The 11,338-nt window shown below is 40.8% G+C and overlaps 1 protein-coding gene across 1 annotated transcript; it reads right to left on the reverse strand.

Moving 5' to 3' along the window:
* Nucleotides 1–3,287: 3,287 nt before the first annotated feature.
* Nucleotides 3,288–10,598, reverse strand: rhoub (ras homolog family member Ub). Its single transcript, XM_034701857.1, has 3 exons — nucleotides 9,625–10,598; nucleotides 7,651–7,709; nucleotides 3,288–5,387 (listed from the first exon to the last, which is right to left on the reverse strand). Exons 1-3 carry the CDS (start codon nucleotides 9,839–9,841, stop codon nucleotides 4,932–4,934), a joined length of 732 nt encoding a protein of 243 aa, XP_034557748.1. The 5' UTR covers nucleotides 9,842–10,598; the 3' UTR covers nucleotides 3,288–4,931.
* Between the last annotated feature and the right edge of the window lie 740 nt (nucleotides 10,599–11,338).

Below are 11,338 nucleotides of genomic sequence, written 5' to 3' on the forward strand. Positions count from 1 at the left end.
CTTAATCAGAGGTTTATTAGCTTAGCTTAGCCTCAGAACTAGGAAAAGGGCAAAACTGCTTATTCCCTCCCCCAAAAGGCATCTAAAGCTTCCCAAAATATGGTATCTCTTTATTTTACACACCAACAAATGTTTGATAATAAGATTAAAAATCTGTTTAAACCAAACTCATTTTTTATGTAGCAGGAACTATGCACTAGACAAGGACAAACTTACATTTACCTACTATCTTGCATCTTTATACTTAGCAAAGCCAAACTGAACTAAGCTATAATGTTCATAAAACAGATTTTGCTAGCTTTTGAACTGCTCACAAATAGCAAGCCGGGTAGTCGCTCTCCTTTTTAGTGTGAGGGAGGCACCATCCATGATTTCCAAAAAGAATGTCATTGTTTTGTTGACAACAGGATAGGTTTCCCCTTCGCCTCACTCTGTCTTAAATTGGCTTTTGGGCGAGGGAGAAATCGCTGGCATCTCTGGATCATGTTTATATATGGTATCCTCTCTGCATGGTATAGTTTGAACCTGCATTTGTGTATGGAACGACAAACAGTGAACACAAAAACTGGAAGTTTGGAAGTGATTCTAAGCCCATGCAGTGATTTCCAATACAGAGTTGTGTCTATTTTTACAGTACCAATTGAGGGCCTTACAATCACTGTCTTCCATCATGTTTTATAGAGTTGTACTTTTTCTATTCTCAGAATATTTGAATTATATTACATGCTGTAGATTATGAAAAACCCAAATTGTTGAACTATTTGCAGTTTCTCACAGAGAGGTGAATCTGTTCCTATCTTTACTTCTGAGAGACTCAACCTCTCTGGGCTGCCCCTTTTATACCAAGTCATATCACTAACATGTTGCAAATTAGCCTAGTTGGATGATGTTCCTCTAGGTGTTTCTTTTTTTTTTTTTTTTTAGCATTACACAACTTTTAAAGTATTTGTTGTACTTGTCCAAACTTTTTTTAAATACGATGCTGGAATAAAATGTAAAATGCTCCTATGTTTTTCATAAAACATTAACATTTTTCAGTTTCAATATTTGATGTGTTGTCCTTAAAAGGGTTAAAAGCTCTCTCTAGTGGGTGGGATTTGTTGTTCAGGAATTTATATTCAACAAGACCTCAGCATTTCTACCTGACTTTGGCCCTGTTCCCAACAGTAGCTTTCCACATTCAAATAAGGACAGATACCAAAGCTCCAGCTCCACTGAGAAGCCCTGTTGAAATCTGCCACAGTGGAAGCTGTCAGAACAAGAAGCAAAGGTCATTAAAATATTGGCTTTGCCTCTTAGACGTAATGCATAGATTACCACTGAATGATAATATTTGGTCAGTTTCACATGGGCCTTCAAGTGTTTGGTGATCTTGGCTCAGTGACGTGTTCTGCGTTTACATATGGGGAGAAAGAAAAACCCACGTGTATTTGTGTAACAGCAAGCTGTACTGTTATAGGTTTTCTGAGAATGTATCCCCTTTTGTACCTCAGGGCAGCTTTGTTATCTGAGAGATGTGCAGTTGTCTTCTCTGATATGTTTCCTGTCTGTTAGTTAAACGAGTGACAGCTAGAAATTCTTAACAGACAATAACCTTCACTTCAAGCAAACACAAAAACTGCAGTGCTCAATACTTCACAAGAAGGCTGCCTTGCTAGCACATATCAAAAGAGTTTGTTTCTAAAATATCACTTAAAAGTGGAGCCATTATAACAATCATAATAAAACCACAAGGCATCACTCCTAACTTAGTTTCACTCAGTCTGAGACTGGACAAAATACTCATCTGCAGTCTGCCAGACGACACAAGCTCTCTTTTAGCTGCCTGGCCTATCATTAGAGCTTCTAAACAAGTACAAGATACCTAGCTAACTGTCATTGTCTGCCCATTGTTGCATAATGTGGTGTAGACTTGTAGCTATGAATAGGTGGAAAAGTCTACTTCAGACAATTACAACCATCTGATCGTGCATAGTTTTAAGTCATGGTTCAAGCAAAACCTTGGAGGCTAAATCTTCTAAGTCACAAGATTTAATCTGTAGTAAAATAGTAAAAAACTATTTCAGACACATGCTGTCTCTAAAAAAAACTACATATTTATAAAGTCACATTTGTAGAGACAGCCTGTGTCACTATTTCCAACAGGCCAAGTTAGAAGTTCTCCATGTTGATGACGGGTTGGTTTATCATGTATCAAATTTTAAAAAACTCAGTTCAAATGATTTTGCATTTGTGTACTCTTATATGATGATTTTATTGTCTCAGCTGTATGTGTTAGTGCAGTGTGTGTTGATTAATTGCCTGTTGCCTGTAAATGTACATTAGTTTTATATTGCTTTATTTAATAATTTTAGTCAACTTTAAAAGTTGTAAAACTTCTTAATTGACATTCCTACAATTGGTTGTAGTGCAATTTGGTTGACCATATGGCAAATGAGTCCCAAGCTGTAATTAATTAACATTATGATATATATTTTATTCTTTTCACTGATTGGTTTTCAAACATGCAAGTTTTTTTTTTTTTTTTTTAAACAGTGTTGAACATGATTTAATACTTAAGGCAAGTTTATATTCAGTGTGGACCTGGAACAACTTTCCTAATAGCCTTTTGAATTGCATTTTTCTCACTTAAGCACATATTACACCAAGCTCCCATCTCTAGTTTGGAAAAATAAAGTCAGTGCCAATGTGGAAAAGACTGCTGTTCCTCAAGTGTCCACTTGAAGCTTGCTGTAAAAGCCAAGCATCCCCATTAAACCCTATGTAAAAATTCAAAACTGTTGTTTACTGCCTAGTACAAACAACAGTTTTGGTCTGAATGGCTCATTTCTTCATTGGTTGAAATTGTATCGGGGGAATTTCTATTCTAAGTAATCAGCTTTGTAATATTAAGGTAAAGGGTAATGTTTAATAAGAGGTGTGGCTAATTTGACAGGTTGTGGCCGTTTCCAGGAGACTCAAGGCACACCTCAACTCCACCACTTTGCCTTTTTGTAGACTGATCGATAGTTAGGTTGAGTCCGCATATCTGATATGGTGACTGCTGTAGCTGGGCTTCATAACATCTCCTCAGAGATTAATGGGTGACATCACTCAGATTGTGTTGATGTTTTATATAGTTTATAAACACATAACATATGTCAGAACACTTGTTCATCCCCTAATGACCTTTGACCTCACAAATCAGGAGTGTAACACACTCTTCCACTTTTATCATTGCATAGAAGTAGGTACAGAGTGACACTTAGGATAGCATATCTCCATGAAAGAGTCAACAGTAGAGAGGGTTAAATATTTCACATTTTATTTTGTTCCGCTCATACAGCTCAACAAACCGCTCTCAGACACCAACCAAAACACTCACTCTGTTAAGTACCATTTAGACAGTGAGTCACACAGATTTATCCTAATGACATTACAAACATCATAATTGATTACTATGTAACATACATAATGACATACATATTTCATACATCTGCTCTGTATTGCTGATCAGTTATTGGCCCAGACGGAGCAGAAAAACAGACAGAGCTGAACGACAGGCTTCTGAAAAATAAGAAGCAAACATAGAATCAGTCTCTTTGGTGATTTCACCGCATTTACCAAATCATTTCAGACAGGGAGAAAACTCTGATATACTGACCAACAAAGATGGATTACTTTCTGTTAAGGCTCTGATTTTGATGACAATGAAAGACCTCTGGGATCATCTCAACCAGCAGGTCGTACACTGAGCCACTTTGGTTTCAGTGCTTCTGAGTAAATCTACATCTCAAGCACTAGGGGTGAATTTTCCTGCTCTATAAAATTCACATCACTGGTCCAAAGGCCATTGTATGGCAAGATTTGAGTGATGTGTTCAGACTCTCTGTTATAAGTGCAATGTACAGTGGCACCACCCAATTTACTGCTGCAATCCGTAACAGTTCTGAAATCTATTAAACCAGCTTTCAGGTGAAGCTTTCAGTCAGAGTCAACGACTCAAACTTCTGAACCTTTCATGTTTTGTTGCATTAATCTCTTGTAGTAGGCTTAGATTCGGGAAAAACTTCAACCGTCTGGTCTGGTGGACTAGCAATGTGACAGCCGTATCAACACATCAGAAGGTGGCATAAAATATGGTGCAGAGAGTCCTTACAGAAATTTTCAGAGAATACACACCTGAATGGCTGGACTACAAACAAGTTCAAACCACAACTCCAGAAGGACTCAGAAGAATTTATACTCATTTACATTTGATCGTAGTCCAAGAGAACAAGTTCAAACAAATGTGATCAGTTATGCATCAACCTGAAATTGTAGATACTTCTGATTCAAAAACAAGGTGCTCGATTGACTTTGATTTTCAGTAGGATTACCGTCTCTTCTTTGACTTTGGATTAAAGTTTGGTAGTTTATGATAACCTCATTTTTTAATTTTGGTGTAACAAAAGTGATCTATCAGAAGTGTTGGGGGCTGGAATACAGTGTAGAACACATCAAATATCATTGGTAAAGAGAGGAGTATACTTTTACGATACAACATCCCCTCCCCTTGAAATCAGCTCACATTTCCTCTGGACAAGTCCACTTTGATCCGCAGTCTATGTGGTATAAATTTTATTAGCTCCATCATTTTTGGTTGAATGCTGGTCACAGCCGTACTTAAAAGTTCTGAATCTCACTCCAAAGATCAGACAAGGATTACAGCCTTATGCTCTCTGTCTTTTAGGCATAAGTGAGGGGATCATTTCTGAAAAACATCCCAGCTCAGCTCAGGTGGGCTCACACTATGCCGCTGTTTGCTCCACTGAATATAAAGTCAGTCTGGCTAACACATCTTGGGTCATCCTGGAGAATGTAAACATAGTTCTTACATTTCACTCAGTCTTGCAAATAAGTCTGTGGTTCCAGTTTTGCCATCAGTCACAGGTTATTTATTTCCTTTCACCCTATTGGACGCACACATATTTCTTCCACCAGGACTTGGAGAGCATCTTCATCTTATCGGCTGTGCTGCGGACCTTCCTCTCCCTCCTCACCCTCCTGTCAGAGTGTCGCAGCCCCACAGAGATGGCAGCATCAAACACCTCCTTTAGATTCTTCTGCGTCAGTGCCGAGCACTCAATGTAAGTCACCGCTCCAACTTTTTCCGACAGCGTCCTTGCGTCCTCTTCAAGCACAGGTCGCTCCCTCCGCCTGGCCAGCTCGATCAGCACTTTGACGTCCTGCCTCAGGTCGCACTGCGTGCCCACGAGGAGGATGGGCGTGAGGGGGCAACGGCGGCGGATCTCGGGGACCCACTTCTCCCAGACGTTCTGAAAGGAGGCGGGGCTGACCACGCTAAAGCAGAGCAGCAGGGTGTCTGCGCGGCTGTAGCAGAAGTGGCGGAGTTTGTCAAACTCATCCTGATGAGGGTGGAAACAGACTGTTAGGATTGTGCCAGTGTGCAAGACTTTCAAACTTCAAGTAAACATCTTTGATTAAACTGTTAAATTTGACTTTGAGGATGAAAAACTTTGTGTCAGTTTTCATCCAGACTGACCTCACACTTATATGTGCTGGGTCAAGAGGTATGACATAGCAGAAAGGGAATTGTAGCTTGTACTCATTTAAACGAAACAGTCTTAAGGGATTTAATATTGCGGTCATACTGTACACACAGTCTCTGTCTGCTCATTTATATAATCTACTGTAATCTCCCAAATTAACACTTCAGAGCCACACAGCTCTGACTAACAAGGGGCCTCCCACACCTGTGAGCACACAGATTAAGGTTTACAGGAACCTTACACAAACCTTCCTTCTTTCTTTTCACCCTGAACACATCTCTGAATCCCCCTTTGCTTGCAAAACACTCTCTTTTCCTCCTTTTGATTTTAAAATACAACCAAATTTACAGACAACGTTGAAAAATTTTAAGCTCAACAAACACAGTGGACACTCATCTCAACTTGTTTCCCACACAAGCTTTGGCTGTACTTTATGATCTGATGACGTGAGTCCATGTGCAGATTATACACACATATCAACATCTCAGGGAAAGGAACAACTCTTGTTTATCGGCTCTGGCGGCAGCTGTTATCTTTTTTCTCTGGAGTGTTTCTTTCCCTCACTCTCTCACTTTCTACCTCTCTCTCTTTTTTGGCACACCCCAGCCTGTTTCTGGCTCCCCTCTTATGAAATTGCTTAAGTACAGTAGGTGTTTGCCGGCTTTTTTCTGCCTGCTATTGCCCCAGCTTGTTTGCGTGTGTGTGTGCCTTTGAGCGTGCAGTTTTTGACACTGTGTGCAGCTTGCAACACGCTGTGAGGTTTTATACGTATTAGACGCTTGTTTGAATGCTTCGTTCCACTTTACAGCCAAGTTGTCTTTGATTCTGTGTAGAACTTGCAGTGCCCTCGCAGTGTTTGTGAATGTCAAATATTCTGCCCCCTCCCAGGCGGGGCTCTGTCCAATTGTATTATAAAAAAAACCACACATGCTCCAGGGAAAATAAAAACACTTTCACAACAAGTTCTTTCAAGGATTGCCCCCACAGTATCAACATAATAGTGAGTCAATAACTTTTCCCTGGCTACTCCCTGTACTACTGTGTCCTTCAAGGCAGAGGGAAATAGTTTTCATATTTTCTTGCTGTATCATCCCGGTCTAACCTTCTCCTTAGCTCTAACTCAGCGCCCTGTCACTGCATGGTCATAGGTGAGCTAGTGTATGCTATTGAGCTAAGGTAAGAAGATTGACAGAAGAGGCCAGCCCGATTTTGTAATTTCTAAAAGGATGGGACATATGAAGAATTTAATGGACAAATGAGCTAGCTTAGCCTATTCATATCACAGTAACAGTCTCACATTTAAATAACTTGTGACTAAAAATTAGGTAAAGTGCATGCAGAAACCTTGAAGAGGCAAATGTCTGTCATTTATGCAAAACACGACTTAAAATGTTATCATTTTGATGAAATTTGACGAGTTAGCAGCTTCAAATTTGCTAAAACAGCTGGTGTAGGGGGCGCTGGTGGCCTAGCGGTCTAAGCGCCCCACATACAGAAGCTACAGTCCTCGTTGCAGGGGTCGCCGGTTCAAATCCCGGCCGCGACCATTTCCTGCATGTCTTCCCCGCTCTCCACTCTCCACATTTCCTGTCTCTCTTAAGCTGTCCTATCAAATAAAGGTGAAAACCCCCCCCAAAATATAAATTTACCCCCCCCCCCCCCCCCCCCAAAAAAAACCCAGCTGGTGTCTAGGGGATCACAAAAGTAGTTCCAATTAACATGTGAGTAACAAGGTAAATGTATGCAATTTCTTGAGAATCCATACCATGACTAAGGAGATATTTCCCTCAGAACCCAAAATTTGACCCCTGAGGAGCACTTCTATGAAAATAGACTAAGGAATCACAAAACTGAGCAGGCTTCGTTTTCTTGGGACTAACAATGTCTGTACAAAATCTAACTTAATGAGTGTTGTAATTGTTAAGATATTTCAGTCAAAATTCAAATGGTTGGTTGACACTACAACAGCTGACACTGCTACCCGACAAAAAACTAGTATAGCTAATGTGTCGTATAGGCTATGTGTAGGCTAGCCAAGGTTTGGCTTTGCATGAATAGCATGCAGTGTGATGCAGATATCAGTCAAAATAGTATGTGTTTGTGTTTGAACAGAACTCACCTGTCCTGCAGTATCACACAGCTGTAGTCTCACCGGGTTTCCATCCACCTGAACCACAGCTGTAGACACAGAAACAGACAGACAGAGATAATAAGTCACAGCTGTTGAGTTCACTGTAAACCTGTGTATGCTATAAAACCTGACACTTCAGAAGTTAAAACACACACGTTTTACTGCACACATTATTCTCTGGAATAAACAAAAGTCTGCCAGTTGAAAACACAAAGACCCCCTGGTCTGCTCCCCCAGCCTGCAGACGCCCTGCTCAGTCTCGCCCACCCACCCTGACTCTGTCACAGTTGGGACTGTAACACTTTACAGTCTCCGTGAGCTTTGTTCTCTCTTGGGTTTTGACCGAGGCCATTCAAAGGTTGTTGTACGGGGGGGTGAAACACTGGATTTTGTTTGTGCTGTGACCCTCTTCCAATAGGCCTCATTTCAGGATTGGAAAAGTGGATGAGTCATCTTACAGAGAGTTTCATGATGGGCCATTTATTCTTTTCAGAAGAGTGAGCACAATGTGAAGCAGCAGGCACATGGAAACATTTACAATACGCCCGGAGTGTGTGGTTGGTCGTGCCACCTGATCAAAGAGTTCGCTGGAACTTTTCAAGTTGAAGGGCAGGCATCGCAGCACCGTGTTTTAACAAAAGCCAGGAGAAGGAGCGGGAAGAAAGGAAAATGAGAGAGAGAGAGAGAGAGAGAGAGAGAGAGAGAGCTGCCATTGTGTAATCATTTCCTAATCCCTGACATATGATACTTCTTTGATTTTCCAGACCAAAACTTGCCCTTATCGTCCCCTCTCCTCTGCATTTCTGCCACCACCTGTGGCGTTGCGTAACAGCCTAGATGTCAGCTTTCAAGAGGACGCTCTGATTCCAGGCACCGAGAAATGACATCACCATTAAGGGCCCCCCTAACTGCACAATCAGTCTCTGTCAGGCCCCGGCTGAAAGACAATCTCTGCCTCTGAGCCACTGCAACAGATGTGCCCATTCCAGTATAGAGGAGAGGGCTCTAAGGGTCAAGGCTGACAACAATAGGCAGAGTTGTGCAATCCAAAACCCCTGAACCAGAGACGCTCTCTGTTCTGTACGGGAGGGTTGGGCCAGCGCTCGTCTGAGGGTGGTGTGTGTGTTCTCAGTGAGTGTTTTATTGGATTTCTTGGGGCCAACTTGTTAGTTTAACGGCTCATCAGCGTAATGATAGAAAATTGTTGAGGTTTATGATGAAATGCATACATTTACGCAAGAGTTTACAGGAAACAACGTCAAGTGTCCAATCTTTTTTTTCATGTTGCAAAGCTGTCAGTTTATTTTCTTGCATCAAACGTGATGCAAGTAATTGTTTATTAACATTCAAAAAAGCTAAGGAGCAAGAGTCTGGAGATGAGATCATGAAGCAATAAAGGTGATCAACAGGTCACAGGTGTTTTTTAATCCTGCCAACCGTGATCAGTTTATAACAAGTTTCCCCTTGAAGGATTTTCTTCTGCTCTTTTTATTTCAAGTAAACAAAGCTTGCTGAGACAAGTGAGACAGTTTGGAAAGTGGCACTGAGCCATCTGGGAACCTGCTGGCTACATCAGGGAGGATAACTCTTGTGCATTAATACTGAATGAAGACAGATGATATGAAATACAGATACATCTATTATAACATTGGGATAACAGAAAGGATGCCAGAAGGCTACATAAATGGAAGTTGAGGAAGAGTTCAGTGAAAATTAATTGCAGATAAATCAGGTAGAAAGAAACGGTCTAACTTGTATAGTGGGACAAATGCCAATAAAGTCTTATTCAAAAAGCATGACAGATAAGCTTTTACAAGGCAGTACATGTAGTATAAGAGGAGAGGACACTCAATATATGGAATATGTTGCATAATGATGCTTGGATATACTAGCAATTGCCTTTTACAATGACTTCATGACTTAAACCATTTTAGGGAATGATCTATTTTTTATTCAGTTTACCTGAGAAGTCATCAAATGCAGTAGGGACGTATTTGGTCGGGTATCCATTCGTCGTATAGCTGACCACCAGGCTGGTTTTGCCCACCGCTCCGTCTCCGAGCAGGATGCACTTCAGGAGGCGCTCCTGCGGCTGCCCTGGCCGGGCGGGTTGGGGGTTGTGTGGGGGCACCGGAGGGGCCATAGTCCGGCTGTAATCCATGGTGTCAGGAGGCGACATTCAATCAGTCAGCACCTCACCGTGCTCACCTCTCCAGGCAAATAAAGTACCCACCATGAGAACAGGGTTTCTTCTTTAAAGAGAGTTTACCAAATCCTTATATTCGCGAGTTGGACTCGTAGATGCTTTCCTCCTGTCGCGCACGTTGCCAAATCCACTGCGGCAGGTTACCATCTGGACTACAGGCTGAGACTCTGCTGTTCACAATGAGAGGGTGGGTCTGAAGCTTTATAGCTTCAGATTAATTTGACTAACCCCGCCCACCTCACTTCTTAACAGAAGAGGGCTGAGCAGACTCCTACAAAATATGAATTCTGTACTACAACAAACTTCCCCCCTAAAAATGGAGACTTTCTCTGAACTTAAGGGGACTGCAATGCATGGAGGAAATATTTTATGTGAATGTATATCTTTTTTTGTTCCTTTTTTAAATTAAAATTCCTCAACAAAACCATATGTTTCATTTTAGGCCTTACTGAGATTGTCTGTGCAGGTCTAGACTTGTTCACCCCTGATAAGAGGAGAAGCTTGATTTTGTGCACTACACATCACGTTCTGAAATTTCAAACCCTCTCAGCTCAGACCTCTTGACCCACTTATATTCTCAGTCAGCTGAGTCTGGAAGGATCACAGATCGCAGACCACAGTCTACAGCTACACATACTATCCATTTACACAACCCCAGACTTGATAATGGCAAGTGTAAGAAGTAGAGAAAAAAAGCTGCTCTATATCAATGTGTGTGGCTTTTTACATTCACCACTGGCTGGATGGAGTGATACTGATGCTTTGCCCAAAACTATTCTGACACTTTATAGCAAGAGCAATACAAACTAATAATTATTTGTGACTCTTTGTCGCCCCCTTGTGGTTCGATGTAGCAAATACTAAACTACCTGAATACTGACAAGCTAAGAGCCATGAAACCGTCACATTTAAAGAGTAAAATATCACGTGTAATCGCACAATTTAATACCTATGTGGCTATGCAGTATAAAGATCTAAAGAAATCAATTCAAATGTAGTTAGACACGGAGTATAAGTTTTTAGAGTGAGCTGGCTGTTACCTTTTTCTTTAGCATCTTTACAGAAAACTCAGTTTTTGGTGTGACTGGAACATTCAAACATCTCCAGAAGTCACTAAGACACACACACACACACACACACACACACACACACACACACACACACACACACACACACACACACACACACACATATATATATAATATCCAGGCCTAAATAATATCTAATTTAAAATTCCTTTATGTATTTCCTTTTATTTTATTTTTATGTTTTCTTTATTTTTTTTCTTCTCTCTTTTTCTTTCTTTTTTTTTGTCGACGTTGTAGATTTTTTTTTCTTTGTACATTTTATTTAAAGTGTGTTTCTGCATTGGGTATCAAATCATATACTCAAGGATGAGTTAAAAATGAGCTTTTTACTTACATAAGGTAGTCTTATATATATGTAAGAAAAGTCATCCAATGCTGACAT

Source organism: Notolabrus celidotus, chromosome 14, assembly GCF_009762535.1.
Source record: "Notolabrus celidotus isolate fNotCel1 chromosome 14, fNotCel1.pri, whole genome shotgun sequence".
Lineage (NCBI taxonomy): Eukaryota > Metazoa > Chordata > Actinopteri > Labriformes > Labridae > Notolabrus > Notolabrus celidotus.